The 20379-nt window shown below is 38.5% G+C and overlaps 3 protein-coding genes across 5 annotated transcripts in view; 1 reads left to right on the top strand and 2 right to left on the bottom strand.

Annotated features, from left to right (window-relative positions):
- The window catches only part of LOC128891848 (uncharacterized), a 78171-nt gene extending 70266 nt beyond the window's left edge, over positions 1-7905 (bottom strand). The window contains exon 1 of one of the 2 annotated variants that reach the window (XM_054151733.1): positions 5391-7905. In XM_054151733.1, coding sequence (XP_054007708.1) covers positions 5391-5593 — 203 coding nt within the window. In that variant the 5' untranslated portion in view covers positions 5594-7905. Of the gene's footprint in view, positions 1-1040; positions 1193-5390 lie in introns of those variants that run through there. The other variant, XM_054151734.1, reaches the window with a different exon arrangement.
- LOC128891874 (uncharacterized) overlaps positions 1-20379 on the bottom strand; it is a 193969-nt gene that overhangs the window by 90077 nt on the left and 83513 nt on the right. The window lies entirely within an intron of this gene.
- On the top strand, positions 16003-19817 carry LOC128891865 (E3 ubiquitin-protein ligase RING1). 2 transcript variants are annotated; one of them, XM_054151772.1, is made up of 4 exons: positions 16003-16017; positions 16762-17073; positions 17731-18544; positions 18621-19817. In XM_054151772.1, the coding sequence occupies exons 2-4, from the start codon at positions 16768-16770 to the stop codon at positions 18836-18838; spliced, it is 1338 nt and encodes a 445-aa protein (XP_054007747.1). In that variant the 5' UTR covers positions 16003-16017; positions 16762-16767; the 3' UTR covers positions 18839-19817. The 2 variants fall into 2 exon arrangements, with proteins under 2 accessions (XP_054007747.1, XP_054007748.1); XM_054151773.1 differs by lacking the exon at positions 16003-16017 and having other exon boundaries at positions 17731-18166; positions 18242-18544; positions 18621-19752.

Here is a 20379-nt window from a genome sequence, read left to right as displayed (position 1 = left end):
GACTACTCAAATATGTATGAAAATAGAATAAAAAATTCGATAGTATTAATTATTTCTTTCAATCCTAAAAAAATTCACGAAAAAACCGCTTTTATTAAACCTCCTAATTCAGGATACCCCCTTAAGACAGTAAAAGTTCCATGTCCGCGTAGATACACTCAAGTACAGAGACGAGTAAAATTCTTATCCCGATACAAATTTCGACTAACCAAAAAGGACACAATTATTTACACGTTACTCGGCCAATAAAAATTCAAATTCAAATTATGGAATGAAACATTTCATAATAATTAATGAAAAATGTAGCTGTTGAGTATTTACCTTACATCGATTTTATTCGTCAGCTATTATTCGAATAAAATGTTGACAATTTCTGTTCGTATACATGAATTGGTGAGATTGATTAGAGATTCGAATTTGAAATAGATCTTGGTCGATACATCAAACCTGAACTTTTCTTAAAATATGTCCGAATATTATTTGGAATAGTATTCCAATTTTTGAATAATGTAAACGAAACAACCACGTTAACAGATAATTAACAATTTACGTTTCGAGGGTACTCTTCAGTAACCTGTCAACTTTGTCGAGTGTACTATACGAGGAAGATGAAATTGCCCGACCGGCAACAACAGATTAATAGCGAAAATTAGATAAGATCAGACATAACCTACTCACATTATGAAATTTACCAAAATTAATTTGGTAAGTTTAAAATACGTTTTTATAAAATTAAACAAATTGAAAACTAACCTTAATTTCAAAAAGTCATTCACGTCTATAAATATGTTCCATGGGTTTGGTTGAATTTAAGAATGCAATATCGGGAAATGCTTTTATCTTATAACGCTTCCTGAATCCTAATACAGCTTACAGTTGCAAGAAAGATATCCTAATAGATTCTTTGACTAATGATGGCTTAAGTACTGATTTTGCTTATTTACTACCGGACACTTTGTCGTTAATATTTTGATGTTACGAGATATCGATGGAAACAAGAGAAAAGAAAGAGAGCAAAGTATCGGTGACATTAGTGTTACCTGTATTCCCTTCTGAGTCACACGTGTTCCACGTTCAATTGCACTGGCGCATGGTTCGAGGAACACACGAAATTGAATTCGTTCACGAACTGACACGAGATTTGGAATCGACAATCATTTTCGAAAAGGAGCCGAACTGTCACAGTTGCCGCAACACTGAAACCTGACGAGAGAAAGGACAAACATACGTCGAGGCGATCCGCTCCTCAAGACGACCGGAGGTTTACTGACACCGGCGCCTCCACCTGCTCATAATGTAAGCCAGGTTTCAGTTTATACTGTGATGCGTCACGTAGAGGGGCAGAAAAGACAAACCCGAGGAGCTCGTGGTCGATAATCGACCGTTTTCTTGCCGTATGCATGTAGAATGAGCACGGAACGGACATCGAGTGGTAAAACTAGCCGTTGGAATATTCAGTCCTCGCCAATGACGCGAAACGACTGCAACGGTTATTGCACGGTTACGATGTTGCTACGGAGATCACCGTTTTAATCTATTTTATTTCGTATACATGTAAGTCTAAGAAACTATAATTAGTCATAGTCAGTTTTAATCCACTTTATTCTCGAACTTAGTTACTCCTAATTCATTTAAATCGAGCTCATTTCATTCGATAATGTTTACTTAACGAGACAAAAAATAATCGTGAAGGGAATTTATGGAAAGATAGATACGTACATTAGTAAATTATTTTTAGTAGATCACTATCAATGAATACTATCATGAACCATTTACTGAAATTCTTCCATCTTATAATCTCATCTTATAATCCTAATTTATATTCGGAAAGAATTATTGATAAATAATTAATAAATAAATTATACCGGGTATTATTTTAGAAGTTAACTGTTTTTTAAATTACTCTTCGTTTTTTGTAAGTAAGTTTAGTAAGTACAGAACGTAGCCATAAGGCGCTGGACACGGCTAGGGAATGTGGCGACATCTATGGTTCAGAGAATGAATCAATTTCAAATTTTACAAATTCTTGGAGAATTTGAGAAAAATGTTCCTATTTTACAACAAATGTTAGTTCCGATATTGTAGAATCTACAATGTAGATCGTCAGGAAATCTTGCATTACGAGACTTACAAGACTTCTGTAAAATTCAATATTTTTTTATTTATAATTCGTGAATAAAAATGATATGGGCCATTACCTAATGTAGCTTGTGCTATTGCCTAATGTCTTTAACGAAGAACATTTTTTACCGCAAATTTTACGCAGAAGCGACTTCGTAATTGAATGTGAAATTAAATATTTTACATACACATCTCTTACATAACTATAACATTTTTTTGGTATGATAAGCTGTGTAGCAATCACTTACGTGTAATGGAACACAACATGTTTTACACATATATCTCGTTTCGCTACGCTTTCCTTTTGAGGAACAAACTCTACACACTCTAGTAGGATTTTTTTTGTGCCAGTAACTATTTTTTCTAATACGTGGTCTTGTAGTTTTCCTGAAAGCCTGAAAGGTGAATCATTACAAGGAGTCCTTTTAGAAATACGAGAAGAAGTGCCAGCCACTGTACTGCATTCATTTGAATCTATAGCTATCCATTCCCTAGCTACTTCTAGGAGAAATTTTTTATATCTTATTTTATTTTGTGACTTGTTGCAGTAAATTTTAAATGCGTTGAACAAAATACAATTGATCAAAAAGAATGCTGTCTTTTTATACCACTTTATACTTTTTCTAAAAATACTGCTGTTTGCCAAATACTGGTCCGCACGATCGTCTCCTTTCATGTGTTTATTGTATTGTACCATGCACGTAGGTTTAATCATATCATTCATAGAGTTTCGTTTTTTCTTTCCAGTTGATTTCATAGATGCATCATGAATAGTTGATATCATGCGCACTAATCTTTTATCTTTCCATGTAATAAGAAGAATGGGCCCTTTCCATACAAAAGTCATTTCCCCTCTTTGGAGATTCTTGGACTTTTCTATTAGTATTTTTGGCAAGCCACGATTCTCTCGTATGGTACCACAGACAAGTGTTTTCTTTTCTAATAACATACCAGCTGTAGAAACGCTATTATAATAATTATCTTGATATACATGATCCCAATAATCAAGATACGGGTTTAAGATTGATAATATAGTTTCTTGTAGCTTTTTTCTTTCACCTGAATAGATTTCAAAGTTGCAAATGTACCCAGACTCACTTTCACAAAGCATTCTCATTAAAATCCCATATTTCGTGATCTTTGCTGGATTATATATTCGGAAGCTGATACATCCTCTCCATGGTATCACTACTTCATCAAGAGATAACTCTTGTTTAGGTATATACAGAGATTGAAATTTTGGAATAATGTAATCCAATAAAGGTCTAATTTTGCAAAGCCTGTCTACACTAGATGTATTTTCTCCATTATCATTGAGATGGAAATATTTAAGAATTTGTTCAAACCTTATTCTGCTCATAACTTTAGAGAAAATTGGTGCTTCAACCAAAGGGTCCGTTGACCAATAATCTCTCCAATGTGTTTTGTTAGTTTGTCCCATCAATATCAATAACCCAAGAAACTTCTTCATATCGCTAGTGATAACTTCTATCCATGCTAAAGTTTTAGCAGACTTTTTATGAAATTGTTTCATTTGGCAGTGGTATAAATTGGTTTGAGATACAACTAACTCAAAAAAAGCTGTTATCAAATAGAATATCCGTTACTTTACTGATGCTCGGTGCATCACTAAATTCAACAGTTACACCTGAATTGTTTGAATAATTCTCCAAAATAGGTGTAATATAATTTTCATTCCACTCTTCTTCAAAATCACTTTTACTGTCAGATTCTACATTTCTTTTTTGCCGTTTTGATGGTCTAATATCAGAATCATAACTGTCTTCCGATAAACTATCACTTTCACTCATTATCCGTCATGATTGAAATTTTTGTACTACTGAACTACTGATTGTGAGTGATATAAACCTAAATACCGAGAAAAGTATATTCTATTACTAAGAAAGAATCAAAAACCGACAGGACTAAACATGATCAGCAAAGCTTTTGCGATATTCTATATCGCCCTGGGTTTCATAAATTGAAATAGATAATCCAAGTGCAAACACGAGTTTACTCGTGGTTGGTCAACAACTTTTGGGCATGAAAACACGAGTTAACTCGTGACCGGTCAACAATGTGTTAGAATAATACCTATCATACAAATTTGAAAAAAGACTGGAGTACAACTTGACACTTTGATTGCAATATATTTTCTTTAATTCTAATGCAGTGCTGTATTCTAAATCCTTTATTCTCAGATACATTCAAAACATATAGTATTTGTAAATTTGTACTTGACATTGCAGATTTCTATTCACTGGATACGAATATACCACTTCCCTTATCGTTAGTAAGTGCGTGTACAGAGGAGAATTTCTTATCGTCAAGACTGTACATAAGTAGACATTCATCGATGATCGGTAAAGAAGTGTAGTGTTGTTATCAGTAGTTGATATCATCTGTATCACCGACAAGCATGTACATAGGGAGACAGCTGGAGGCAGCGACACTTTTTTCATGACTACGAATACAAAGCTGATTTTTTTTTTTATTTCGTTGTTTATATATTCCACGCAAAGAAAATGCAACTCTACCAAGCTTATACTGTTGCCTGCATTAATAACAATTTTCGAAACATGTAAAAGGAATTATGTAAATGTATTGTATGTACATTATTCATTATGTAGAAAGGCTGTTTATGTTTAAGTATGTGCGCTCGGTAGGAATAATTAGTATCAAAGTAGGTAGAGTTCGTATTCGCTATTGCACATTTCCATTTAATTCTCGCAGAAAATTACGCTTCGTACTGAATTAACTTGTGGCCTGGTTAGCCTTTACAAGAAAAATGCTTTCGAACATCTTCTTTTTTTATTAGTTATTTTTTTATTAGAGAGATCTCGACTGCGGATTTTATGCATTTATGATACTATTGATGTTAATATACTAAATACATGCTAATCATAACCAAAGGTATGAGCACTTATGTAAGATGAAATAATAATATTACTATATTCATTGTAGAATATATTCAACATGCTTTATGTGTAGTTTTTGTATTACTGTACACCATAATGCATAAAAGCCGAGTCTACTTGAACTTTCAGCGCGCTTAGTTTTAATTCCCACCGCTAAAAGCGCTGGAATCCGCGACACTAATTTCCATAAGGTAACAGATCTATTCCGGAGACGAGACTCATATTCCGTGGTATAGGTTCAGAATAAGAACTTTCGAATTGTTCTACAAATATCTTGCCTGTTGTGCTTCAATAACCAATAATTATAAATTAATCTAGCAAAGTAGTCCAAGCCAAAATAATATACGTTACCTGTCGAAAGTAAGGCTGTCCTGTCGATAACCACACGCGTTGCAACCGCTGCATCTCGACGATATGTTAGTCTCTCGGTCGGTATCGTAGGAACGATCGTGATCCCATCGATGGTCGGCCACGATGCTCCAAGTTCTATGGATAAGGTACAACAGATACAGCGACTTACTTCGTCGGCAAGGCTGCGACCTGGTGTTCCCCATTTTGCCTGTTCCTTTTTCACTTTTGTATATTTTGCGTTACCACTCAAAATCAAGTCGCAAATTTTGAGTCTTGAATGCAATTCCACTCACGATTACCTTCGAACATGAATCTTAAGAGGCTTTCAACACTTTAATCCGCGCGATTCTGTCACGTTATGGTCCTCCGATCAAAGTCACCTATGCGTATAAAGTAACACTCAAACGTCAACTAATAGAATCTCTATCGTTTTTAACCGTAATCAACGTAACAACGGACAAGTAATTTTTCGAAAACGTTCGTTTCTAATCACGTGTTCACAAATGTTTCACGGCTTTCGATTCGCTGAAACGACAAAAGTCCAATTCATAATTCGCATCCCGAGCAGCGTTCGCATAATTCCTTCTTCTTTGCACGTTCCGTCTGGTTATCGGATAGATATCGCAACCGATACGCCCACATTCCTCGGACAATGAGCAATTTTTCTTGCGCGATGTCTTACCGATATCGTGGTATCCACGGCATTGTCGTTGCCCTCAGCGATTGTGCTCGCAGACTTGCGTAATTACGGGCGACGTCTCGACGGAAGGAGCGTTTATAAAATAGCTGCGTGCCGGCACTTCCTCGAACGCAACGCAAGACGAGAGAGTTAAATCCTTTCTCGTCAAAGTCCAATGGCCCAGTAAAAATTAAGAGTAAAGAGTTAAGTAATCGCGATACGTAAATTCATCTATTATCCTTAATGTTCTCGTTCTAGACCGTTTTATCGTCCTTGGCTCTCCCTGCGCATCGTTTATTTTCAACCGTTGGACGAAGAAGCGTTTCTCGATTTTCCTTCGATCGAAATATCCTCGGTGATTAGGATTTCGTCAGGGGATTCTCGGTTGCAGCGGTTGCCCTTGCGGTGTTTCGCATGATGTCATTAGTGTCTCGTTTCTCATGCCGTTTGGAGTTAGGTGTCACAGTCGCCGCAGCCTCGAAATTCCCACACTCGACCGCGCACTCGAATGGAAAAGAACGGGCCCCTTCGAAACGCTCCCGTGCGCATCCTGTCGCATGCGTTCGCGTCTGTTTCATCGCGTTGGTGCTTTCGCGAGAGGTTTTTGCAAACAAACTACCGGATTGTGTTGAATGTATCTCGTCCCTCCGATTTCTGCGTCAAGCGATCGAATGTCGTCGTTAAATAAATCCAATCGAGCCGTTTAGAGCCGAAACTAGGTGCTTGGGTGCCTTGGAACAGCTCGCGTGCGAACTGTCGAGAGAAAAAAAAATGAACCAGACGGCACGGCTGAAGAACCCAGTGATCCACTGACACGTGAAAAATTCATGAAACCGTTATTAGGCCGCATCACGAGCTCGTCTACTTCAAGAGCATTTTTCTCCCGTTTGAGCTAGACGGCTTCTTGCGCCTTTCATAAGGAGGGAACTGTTATTCGTTGCACAATCTCTCGGATTTTCACTCGAGCCAGGAAAAGTCACAGTTTCCGAAAAGAAATCGAACGAATCGCAGTCTTGAAACAGTAATAACACAATGCCGCGTTCCTGTAGTGTTTACACCGAGGACGCAACCGACACAGACCGCGGAAAGCTAAATGGAAACACAACACCGAACCGTCGAAGCTATTCAAACTGCTCCATGTATTCTTAGAGGCTTCGATTAACGTTTTCGTTGATTTCTTCCTCCGAATGGCGAGTAGATTCACGGGAGATCTAGCAGGAACGTCCCATATTTCACTTTCCTTAAAGTCTCCATCACGCGTGAACGCTCAGGGGTCGTTGGTTTGTCGTCGACGAAGAGCCGGCACGACGACACTCGCGCGACTGAATTTCTTGGCGACGATACGGCCCTAAGCTGCGAAATTCCTGCGTGAACACGAACCCCTTGGGTGTATCGGGAGGTGGGCAAAAACGCGCGTACGAGAGCCTCGAGAGGCATTCACCGGGCGGGTTTCAACAGCCGACTGCCAACTCGTGAATGCCCCAAGGTGCACGTGCGAGTATCGCCTCTCTCCAGTCGAGACTTCTTCTCTTCTACATCTCGTCTATCGAGGTAGGTTCTGCGACGCCGACGCCTGAAGAGGAGCCTCTCAGACTGTAGGTCAAGCTACGACCTAGGTCGAACGAGTGGCCTGTGCTGGACCTTCTTGGTCGCCCCGAATACGTCTGCGGAAGGGATGAATCCTCTGGGTCAGGTTCGAGAGTCCGGTTCACAGACTTGCGGGTCTTCCATGTTGGATACTTCGGGCCCTTGGCGACTCGAAGTCTAATGTAAGACACCGACGGTAAAAAATGAACCAACACCGGAAAAGGTCTCTTGGAGTTAGTTTATGATCTGAAAGAGAAAGTCGGCAGCCCTTTTTCCGAGACAAAAGGGCACCGATAGTTTTCGTTGCATTTTTCCACTGACGTCGAAATACTCAGTTCGATCGTAGTCTTCTCGAGAGCAACATCGCAGCTCTTCACTCTCTGCTCGTAATAAAGAGTGTCTTATAAAAGGGAATAACTGAGTGATAACTATTTTCTAACCCCAATAACCAATATTCCACCTAATATTAACCCTTGTCGCTCCAACTGTGACGGTATTACTGCAAATATTTAAAAATATTATTGTTATCGTTGTGTTTAGTTCGCTATAAACCAGTGTACATTGTACATTGTGCCACTGAAACTACATCCTATCATTTTTAAGTAATTTATTACATTTTATTTTATTTATTGTAAGCGTATAACGTGTATAGGTGTATATATATAACCTAAGAATGTAACATATAGTAAGTTCGGGAATATTCCCGAACTCTCCTTGGGGCCCCCCCCCCCCCCCCGCGCTATTGTTTTGCCACAAGTAAATACGACCAAACGGCGTGGCGAGGGACAGTTATGAAAGTATGCGTAGAAAACTTGAAGAGGTAATAAGAAATAAAGGGTATCAAACTGCGTATTAATTATGTCGCTTTATTGTTAAGAATACACTTAATTACGAACTTTCAATGCTGTCAACATATTTTCCGCAATCGATAAGAAAATTATTAAATTTTTTCTGTCATTATTGTAACCTTTATGTTATCGGCTCAGATGTGCTAGGACGGTTCGTACGAGTTTTGTACACGATCGACGAAAAACCCCTTCGAAAGGATGCGTGCAGCCTGTAGACGTCAGATTTCCCATCTCTGTGGATTTGTAAACGTATAATAAACAACGCGGACCGGATGAGTTCCCTTCGTGTATTACAGACTGCACTTGAATCGCTTCAGTCATCGAGGTAAAAGGTGAAATTCCAGGCAAGCCTTCTTCGTAAAAACTTGTCGGTGCATTAATAAGGCGCCTCGCAAAATAGATACTTCCTTTGCCTGTAATCTGCATTCTATGCAAGTTCGTTCGCTTTATTCGGATCGTTTTAATATACGCAGAGATTATTCAGCGTTATTTTACGCGTACACGCTCGAAACGCGTTAGCAATACTTTTTGCAACCGTAACAATTTCGCCGTGGATAAAATCCGTTAGGTCGATTCACTCATTTCGCTGAGATTTCATAATGAAAGGTAATCAAGTACCGCTGCGGATTGGATTCGCGAGAAGTGTGGTTTTCATGTCTGAAAATGGGTCCGCATTGTAACAAGCGCACGAGGAGGCCTATTTAATCAACAGACCAGGAAAAACTGAAGAAAAACGCTCTTTTCACTCAACAATTTTGTTGTTACACTTTATCGTTCGTTCGAAGCCCGAGATAATCAATCATCGTCGTGTTGCTTTCACAATTATGCAGACGTACCATGTAGAGTATAGTATGCCTATCGTTTAATCGAGTGGAGATCTTTCTAAATATTCTTTATTCTTAATTAGTTGTTTATGGTCGCGTCAATTATACTTGAGCAAATGGTCGGCCAGGACTATTAATTATGTGTTGCGGTTTGTGGAAAAGATAAATCTGTTCGACAAGTATTGAAAGTTGCAATTTCTTGGGATATTTCGAATTATCTTTTATAAAATTGGACATAATATTAAAGTGCAATTTATCGACAGAGACTTTGCTACAACAAGGGATAAAATGTTCCAAAGTTACTTGAGCGTTGCACCGTTTCACGTACTGAAATATTATGTTTATTCTTGAAACTCCAATGCAATTCTGTTTCAAAGAAGCAGGTAGAAAGTTTTAAACTTCATCTTAATCTCATAAACATCATCTTTAATTGACGGTAACGTGGTGAGGCTGTGGATTTCCATTCTTTATTCGTGGCAGTTTGTATGTCAGCCTAGTAAGGCAAACCAGGTTGCTTGGCATTAAATGTTGATTGGAGAATGTTCTTCCACAATTGCAATAGACTCCTTTCATCATTTTATCGACAAGTTCAATTATAATGACAACATTATGGGAAGGTATTCCAATAATATTAGTGATAGCATTTTCAAATACAATCTTGTTGTTCATACTTTTAAATGTGTTGGATATGCAAACTTGGAGTTTGTATTTGGCGTCCCTGGCCAAACAGCAGCGCCACACTATGTAACTATTTTAAACCCGGTTACCGCGATGTTTCCCGGTGTTACGAATATTCTTCTGTTTATGTCAAAACTGTATCACATTTCTTTCCATGTTTGTATTATTAAACCATTATGATTAGATTAAATCGCCTTTCATTGATTACAAACACAACAAAACGCTCTAAGGGAAGAAAGTTTTTTTTACTAAATGTTTCGTCCACAGCGCGATTCCTTACGACGAGAATCTTCGGGGTTGCAAAGGCCGATACCTTAATTCAAAGAGACGCTACGGACGAGGAACGTCACGCGCCAAATTAATTTTGCGTGATTGATTCGCAACGATTTTAATACTGTCAGTCCCGAACGTTGAACTATCGAACAGTAATACTTGTCTCGAATGATGGACTATTTCGAATGTTGTAACTTTGCGATCTCTATCTCGATCGTTGGATCAGAGATTTCGATGTCCGAAATCTCGCTCCGTATCGTTAATTGAAGTAATTCGAGGTAATTGAAGAATCGAAATGCTTTTATACGTATTTTGAAAAGGGTCATTTAACCTCGCTCGGTAGGTTTAGTGTTAAATCTTTTATTTATTATCAACCTTTTCTTATTTCAGCGATTCTCTATACCAAATCCAACATGTATGCAAACAAAATAACGAATATTGTATCGGAAGAGAAGAATTCTTAACCTTTCATCTGAGTATTGTTAACTTTAAATAGAAGCTGAGACAAACTTTAATGTTTCCGTTCATCGTGTATTAAATATTTTTAATGATCTCTTTTTCTTTCTTGACCGAAGAGTACTGAAATTTCGTATATTTTGTAATTATTATAAATGATGATGACAGCATGTCAAATAGCCGCCCGACTGGTATTAAAGTACAATTTTCAAGTAAATTTAGAAAAGGGTCATTAGAGCCCGCTTGGTAGGTTTAGTGGTAAGTTACATTATTGTCAGAACATGGCACAATGGGTTCTTATAGTATAAAACACGCCGCTCGACTAAACGCGATGCGTGAAATTACGAGCGGCGAGGAACTCCTGATTCCACTTTGCATTATAGCAACCTTTGCGTAATAGTGTCATGAATGAAAGTGCAATCCTTTCACGCGAGGCACTGACCTTTCGGAGATGGAGCATCTCGCATCGTTTCGTGGCGGTAAGTGCAGAAACGTGGCTGCTGGTTAATCCGTAGGTTAGGATGGATTTGCCCGGCGGCAATTCCAGTGGGTCAGATTCACGCTTGACCTGGACTGAACGGATACATGTAACCATGTATCAGGCAAGAATATACCGCTCCTTCCGGATGCTTGCGCAATGTCGGGAACAAGGAAGCAGCGAAAGAAATGATAATTATTAGAGTGTACAGGAACAAATCGCGTCGAGCGAGGAAAGCGGTAGACCGTGCCGTGATTCAAGTCGGAGATTTTGTTGTCGAATCGTTAAAGCGATCGCTTCTGTTGTTGATTCTGCTAAATTATTACCGACTCCCTTTTATGACGGCGTAGAATCGATCGCCTTTCACGTGGATCTGTCTCGAACGAACGGATCGAGCCGTTCGGATCTATCGTAGCTTTTCTGGATCATTATTTAGCGATGGGATGAAACTGACGATGAGTTCGTATCAGAGACGGGCAAATTTTATTCCGAATAAAAAATATACAGGGTGGGACAATAACTACTAGTACCTCAGATATTTTTAAAGCTACAAATTTCATAGAAATATTTGATGAAATAAAAATTGCACAGTACGACGGGGGCCTATTCGGTGGCGATAGTTTGTTTTTTTTGCAGATGGAGGAACTTCGGACATTTAAAGGTCACCTCCATTTTTTTAAATGGATCGGTACGTTTTTGCTTCCGTATCATGATAGAGGATCTTAAAACGAGTTCAAGGACCTATTATATAAGGTCATTGAAGGTCATAGAAAGTAGAGAAAGGCGATAATACTTACGGTTATTGGTAGATCAATAGGAGCCACGAGATGATTTCAGCTTTACCTCGGGGTCTATTTTAAGGGTAATTTCAAGGTCAACTCGATCTTTTCGAATAGACACCACCCTCATTCACGACACCACTAAACCAATAATTAATAAATTCAATATCTGGGGTACATGAGTACATTAATAACCGATACAAATTTCTGTAAAGTTATTAACTTTTATTAGTAATTGTTATGCAATTCTAAATAAGTAAAGGCGATTAATTTTTTAACCTTAATTTCCTCACATTGTTATAAAATTTCTATTTAGCCTAAAAAATAGAAATCTTACAAAGGAACCCTCCTAGTCCTAGTCATCTTAATTCTTAGTAAAACATATTATCACACAATTCTTATTCCGTTCAAAAAATAAGTGTCTTCTACTCGAGAAATAAATAACTTCGTTAATTTTCCGAATTCAACAGAATCTTTTGCCAGATATATTTTTCAAAGATCTACACTTCGAGAAAATACCATAAAAAAAGAATCGGTATTTTTAAAGTTCCAGACTAGAATACTCTCTTAAGTGAAACGTATGCAGGTGTTAGACTTGACTTGAATTCGCGTGTCCATGTCGAACTTTGTCCCGTTGTTAATCGTTACGCGATGCGCGAGAATTCGAATATAAAAGGGGTCTTCTGTACAGGAAGTTTTAAGATTGCAACGAAGAGGTGAAGACTATGTTTGATAAACGGTGCTCGATGGTATCGCGTTCGTGCGATCGCGAATAGAATGAAAATACAATTCCATGAGAAAAGCAGACGATCGAAAATGGCGCGTAAAGCAAGCATAATATCTATAATACAGATAATACTCGTGTGACCGTGGTCTCGTATCGCGATGGCTATGTGGGCAGCACAAGAGATCGCGGTTGAGTTATGTAAGTTCCTCGAGAGAAAGATTGTCTACTAGAAAGCATGTCAATGTGGCAATCCGACTGTTTTTACGTAGTTTTCTAATATTAGTCGGTAATTCTTTACAGCCTGTAATTCTTTTCTATCACGCTCGACTTGCGGTGGAATAAATTACAGTTCAATGTTTATTTCATGGAGACGTTGCAACGCCGAAAATTACTGGGTACCAAACAATTTCTATTTTATCCTCGTACCAATGTTTTACGGCGTCGCCAACAGTGCACGATCTTTACCTAGCAAATAAGTTTTTCGTTTCCAGTGTAAGGCGTCATTAGCTGAACCTATATTTTTGTTAACGAAACGGTATAATAACCAGTTAAAGTAAACGGCGAAAACGGCGTCGTTCGCCGAAGGCGATTAATTAAACAGAGTTAAAAAGTTGACGGAGCAAGGTTGCCTTTAAGTGGAACAAGATGTCGCCCCGTATCGCTCACCGACTGACCTATAAGTTTCGCGTATGTCTGTCCAAATTTCTACACTCGGTTCATCGAACCAAGGTGATACGTACTTTAACGTTGATATGCGAAACACTCTAAATGTTAATACCCCTTGAATTTCTTTATGTTTACCGCCCAATCGTCCGTTGAAACGTTGCTCTGATGAAAGTGGATCACGCCTAAGCCGTTGCGTGAGCCGTCTTCGACTTGATATCGAATCATTTCGTTGATGTTCCTTCGTAAGAGTACCGTTTCCATCATCACTTTGCATTTGGTAATTTCCATTAAATTTGCATTCGCTTTACTTTTACGATACAGAAGAATAAGTTACGGAATGTGATCTATTTTATTCGTAACAATTATTATTAACACAATTATGGATATAAGCTGAATGCTTCGTAGGCAGCATCAAATCGATATTTTAGAAGCTTCCACATCGGCAGAAGAACTATTATATAGTCCAGGAGTAAACGACTCAGTCTAAGTAATTAAATAAGTAGTGTTTCTTAACGTAAACCATATTTCGAATTCTTTAGGAATTTTTTTCTCATAAATAATAGAAGTTGCACCCGTATATTGTTTAACACGATATGCTTCATTTTGGCTGACGATGTGAAAAATAATTTTTACAGAAATCCATAAATCAATTAAATCAGAATTTTGAACTTCCAATTGCGACCCTACACCAACAGTACGGTCCCTTATTAAAAATGATGTAAAACCGAACGTTGCAAGTATTTGCAAGAAAACTTGTAAGTTTCTTAAAATATAACAAATAATGTATCCAAATATGTTGAGAACTCAGGATATTTTTTGTCGTTTTGTCTGTATGTTCGTTCAAAGATAAAGATTGTATTACGGATACAAATAATTGATACATGATTATTTATAACGATTTCCACGTTGACACACATTTTCTACGATAGAAATCTGTCTCACATTGTGATATACAGGGTGTCCCAAAACTCGGGGAGGAGCCGGAAATGGGGGGTAGCTGAGACGATTCTGAACAACAATTTCCTTTGCAAAAATGTCGGATGGGGCTTCGTTAAGGAGATATTAAGCGAAAACCCCGACCAATCAGAGCGCGCGTAGACCGTTGGAGCGGCCGCGGTAGCGAAGGCTACGCGCTGGCGGCCGCGCTTGTACGCGAACAAGTGACTCGACGTGCATCGAAGGACATTGACGCTGCCGTCTAGCGCGTAGCCTTCGCTACCGCGGCCGCTCCAACGGTCTACGCGCGCTCTGATTGGTCGGGGTTTTCGCTTAATATCTCCTTAACGAAGCCTCATCCGACATTTTTGCAAAGGAAATTGTTGTTCAGAATCGTCTCAGCTACCCCCCATTTCCAGCTCCTCCCCGACTTTTGGGACACCCTGTATACTAATATCGAATTTTGTCCACTTATTCCGCACTATGTGGCGCAACCGATTTGAAATTAGTGTTGCAAACCGTTTGCGCTCTTTGTTTTACCTACTCCACTATCTTTGTTTTACCTAGATCCACGGTCGCATGTAACTATTATAGTTTCAGAGTGGTTAGAAACTGATTGGTTGCGCCGTGTGCGATCGGCCTAAAAAGCACTTTTCAGACAATTTTTATAATCGGTTCGGATATGCTCCTTACCGTACGCTCGATTGGGAGTGAATTTTGCTCGCGGCAGATTTACGGATTTGCCTAGGAGAACGCAGAGACGCGCGAACCATTAATTCCCATCGAAGCGTAGAAAGGTAGGTGCATACAGCGAAGAAAATAAATGTTGCCGGTCCGCGTGGATTGTTGCAAATTGACGAAGAAGCGTCTAAAGGGGCCATTGAACGTTTCGCGACATGATTGAAAACACCGAAGAGGAATCGGAGAGAGGTGATAAAACATGTTTTCCCGATAAGTACCGACAGACGCGATTACGGTTAGCTACAGTTAGGGTCACTAAAAAAGGTCCAGGTCCCGTCGGTCTAGTTTACCGTGTTAGATAGGTGCACGAACGCATCTCAACTCTCGCTCGCTGGAAATACGTATCTGGCTTATCTCCAGTACGCAGCAATGGCCGAGAGCCTACGCCCATCTTAGATTCTATTATATACCGTTATATTATATATTATCGAGGAAACACATCTTGCCTACGCTTATGCTTATTCCCGCCCTACGGAGCGTTCGTTTCCTTTTGATGATTATTGTCGACTTATGCGATATTTATTCGCGCGTACTATCGCGTTCCGTGCTACGTGGAGCACGTACGACGCACGCTCGAACTTTTCAAGTCATTTAGAACTACCACTCTTAACGCTATTTGTAAAATGCCTGAGAACCGAGGTGTCTAGATTGGACGATCTATGAACTTATCACGGCTCATTAAGAGTCTTTGAAGAACCCCGTCAGTTTAATTACGGCGACCTACTTCATCGGCGTAACGAGCACTTAATTGTATCGTACCGTGTTGTGTCGAATAGTTTGTTATTTAACGGCTCACAACTTGCACATTTAACGCGTGCCAGAAATAGTGGAACTATTACCGTATCGTACTAATCATATCGAATGCTAAAGTATCTTTTTCCATCGAAACGTTTTGCTTCTTACGGGAACGTGTCGAAGGTATCAAAAGTGAGAAGCGAAATCTAATCTGTATGAAGTAAGTAGTCGGGAACTCCAAGTAATTGCCTTTAATGATTTGATTCTGTAATTACATGAAATTGTATCTGTTTTCGTGCACTGCTTATTTTATACCTATTAGACTCTATTTATTCTTAATATGTATCTAGACTAGGAATACTTTTATACGCGCGTGTTTTGTATACGAATGGACATTTCATATGGAAGTGTAAACTTTTGCGCTTAAACTACATGGAAATATGCACGCGATTAATTTAGGCGATTAATTTAAGCAGGTTATTTAAATAAATTCATTTATTTCAACGTAGAATAAAGTGAAATACAAATGAAAAACAAAAGAATATTAGAAACCGTTTACGAAATATTAAATATGTACAACTATACTTCATAATTTTAATTTTGGTTTCTAAACAAATGACTTCTTTCATTTGACTTTCTAAATTTTGTTCCAACACAGTAAAATTTCTTTTTCAAACGAATAATAAGAATGTTACAAATTTACAATTGTTTCTCGCTAACCATTAAATATGAAATTCTAAACATTTTCGATTAATGTTCTCATTAATAAGTTAATGAATTACAATTTTACACAGTTTTTTTGGAAATTGATCGGTGTACGAATACTTTCTACACCCACTGTATGTTGTTAAAATATGTTTTCATATATTACCGAAATTAAAGTACTTACGTTTTATCGATTCTTTACCTCGTTGATCATGTTACCGACTGCGGCATTTTTTAGAATTCTCATTTCTGCCGCTAGGTGATCATGTCCGCGGTCATAGGTTGTGTTGAGTACAGTACTTCAGCTGACGGCTTCTATGTAGTCAAGATGGCTTCCGCGGAACAGGTCGGGCTGAACAAAACTTGGGAATTATCGCTATATGAGCTTCATCGTACTCCTCAGGATGCAATCACCGATAATACCGAGATCGCGGTTAGCCCACGGAGTTTACATAGTGAACTCATGTGTCCAATTTGCTTGGACATGCTTAAAAAGACTATGACCACGAAGGAGTGTCTGCATCGTTTCTGTTCCGATTGTATCATTACGGCACTTCGAAGCGGTAATAAGGTACGTAACTGTAACGAGATCGTCACGTAACATAGTAATTTTCAATTCCGCACACAGTGTTTGTTCTATGGCTGTCTCGAAATCTTATTTCGTTAGAAGTAAACAGTCCGTGTTGTGTATTTTGACGCTCCGTTTCTTTCTAGCATGTTTGTTGTGTACATCTCGTTTTAGCCAAAATACAGATATAAACATTTGTAAATTAGAATGATAATCATAAAAATGGGAAACCTGTAAAATTTTATGAACGAGTACATTAGAACAAAAACATCCCGAATACCCATTTCTGTCAGACACTGCAATTTTAGCGCGCTTTTTAAACTGCGTCGTAAAAAAGAACGATGTATCGTTTTTTACTATTGTCTTAGTTTGCCAAAATTAAATGTTTCTTAGATTTCTGTAAATGAAAAATTGCTTTCTATTCGATATCAAAGTGAATTCTATTTTTCTTTCTGTTATATTTGGAACAATGATGCACAGAGATGTTTAGTCGGTTTAATCATTTAGATAGTGCAATTGTTATTTCACTTAAACTTCTTATAGTAACGTAGTGACATTTATCAATATTAAGGAATAGTGGTCAATAAGTTTCTGTGCTGACAAAGGTTGAAATGGTTTCAGAGAAACCTACGAGGATATAAATTTTGATATTGTTTATAGGAATGCCCGACATGCAGAAAAAAATTGGTGTCCAAGAGATCCCTCAGACCGGATCCCAATTTTGACTTATTGATTTCTAAGATATATCCAAGTCGTGACGAATACGAGGCGCATCAGGAAAGAGTCCTAGCAAAATTGAACAAATCACATTCGCAGGCTGCTCTAGTAAATTCTATTACAGAGGGGATTAAGTTACAGAGTCAGAATCGTCCCCAGCGGTCTCGGAAAAATGCAAACGAGTCTGAAAATGCAAGCAATGCGACTCCTTATAATAATTCTCAGAATGCCAGTGCGCCAGCCACACCGAATGCAGCAAATTCTGCAAATCAAAGCGATTCTTCTCAGAGCACAACAGGACCTTTGAATAATAGTAGTGGGGGTAATTCTCAAAATTCCAATAGCGTATCCCAACCTGCCAGCAGTCCAGCTGTTTCTGGTAACATCGTTAAGCAAGAGAGTAGTTCGACAACCATATCCGATGCGAATGAAATTGATCGTTTCTATGCTTCAGGCACAACATCCAGAAACTCTACTACTCCATCGCCAAATCCAGCAAATCAAATTCCTAAACCGCCTAAACGGCAGAAAAGTTTACAGAATTCAGAGAATGACTCGTCTAGTGCAGAAGCTGAGACCGGTGGTGGTGATTCCATGGTAGATACAGAAGGCGAAGGTCCTAGTGAACCATTGATGCTTAACGAAATCGAACTCGTTTTTAAACCACATCCCACAGAAATGGCTGATGACAATTCGTTGATCAAGGCATTGAAAGAAAATAGCATTAGATATATTAAGACCACAGCAAACGCGACAGGTAGATATCAGACCAGATTTCACATTACTAGGTAATAGAAATCCCGAAATAACGATATCCGTGCTTATTTTTGTAGTGGATCATCTAAGTAAATACTTGGCTATGAGATTAACGTTGGATCTGGATACGGAATTATCGGAGTCGGATAGGTTATTAAATTTCTGTATCTATATAGCGCCTTCTCCTGGGCAGCTAGTCGTGCTCAGTGGATCTCAGACGTTGCGGCAAGTCAACGATAAATTCTGGCGTGTCAATCGACCTCTGGAAATGTATTACTCATGGAAAAAGACCTAGGGAAGGCCTCGAAAATATCAATCCGACGGGAGCTAGTCGTGTTAAGCTCCTCTATTAAAAAGAGTTCGTACTACGTGGAGTACAGAGCAACGATTGCACTGTTTATATCAGAAACGACCGATATATTTTACTGTACTTCAATAGCCTTGACGTTATTTTCAAGGACGGGGAAACGTGCGGGAAAGGAATTTCTCGTATTTATCGACAGTGGTGCAATTTTTTATCTTCTTCGGTACTGGTTACTAGGGTTTTCTCTCTCGGGAAACCATTGAAACGGATAGATTTTTAATTAAAGCTTCGCGCACGGCAATTGATTCCAAAGGAATAGAGTTTAGTCTCGGATACAAGATAAACTGCCATTCACCAGACATTGCATTAAGAATGGATCGATGAAATTCATTCGGGAAAATACGTGTCGCCGAACTGTGACTTACTCGCGTGTAGTATTTATCAGACTATGCCCTCTTTCGACAGGTGTAAGTTAATCCGGTGTGTCCAGTCATATATATATTTCCACAAACCGATGGCCTCAATGGTTGAACTAACTTATTTCGATAAGCTCCGATTCCCTGTGGACCACTCTGTATAGTTTTACGCAGAAATAAATCAATGTATATACTGACTTGCCACGAAAACTGTTGAAATAATTGATTAACGAGTTCCTCTTATCGATAGTTTCTTTTCGAAAAGGAACACTTTTTCCATTTACGTTATTCGTCGTGATTTATTGACTTTCTTTCACCACCTCCATTTTCCTCAAAGTGCTCTTTCATACAAGAATCTAATTTTCGATTACGTCGAAGATATACGAAAAGCGTCTTTGGCGTGGTAGACAGAGTAATCGATAAGAGCCGACCCCATCCTGCGCCCTCTTGCATTTCCACTGAACCGAAAACAATGAGAACTCCACCTTCGATGATGCCACCCTCTTTTAGTAAACGGGAAACCACATTAAATCTTTGGTACGTTGTGTTGTACATATTGGACTTTCCCGTATACAGGATGTTCCGTTTAAAGCGGAATGTTCAAATATCTCACGAGAGGATTAAGCTATCAACAAAATGATTTTATAAATGTTATTTTGAATAAAAAAGTAAATTATACGGTGCAAATAATCGTTTTGTTAGTAAAGTGACGAGGGAGATTTAACAAACAATTTTTTTCCATAATGGAATATCAAACAAATTCATCGATCTATCATATGTGATCATTTATTGTAATATAAATCCTTAAGTAATATAATAATTTTACTTAAAAATATATATTAGTCGTTCGTATTCGCTACTTTAATATGTAAAATAGCTTCAGATCGATCAGAATGTTTTTCTAGCATGTGTAGATAATAATGTCAGAAGTCCAACCAATAATTGGACCACTCACTTTATGAATAAGAATACTGGTAAATCCATTGAAATGGTTTCGTTTTAGAACGAGTGTTACACATTTACAGTAATCGCGATGAAAGTTTCACAGCACGTAAATGTTCGAATCGAAAGGGTCAACACAGCCGGAAGTACGGCACATTATAGTCTCCGGTTATC

This window comes from Hylaeus anthracinus, unplaced genomic scaffold, assembly GCF_026225885.1.
Source record: "Hylaeus anthracinus isolate JK02 unplaced genomic scaffold, UHH_iyHylAnth1.0_haploid 12002, whole genome shotgun sequence".
NCBI lineage: Eukaryota > Metazoa > Arthropoda > Insecta > Hymenoptera > Colletidae > Hylaeus > Hylaeus anthracinus.
Note: the sequence above shows the minus strand (reverse complement) of the source record. Positions and strands in the feature narration are given on the sequence as shown.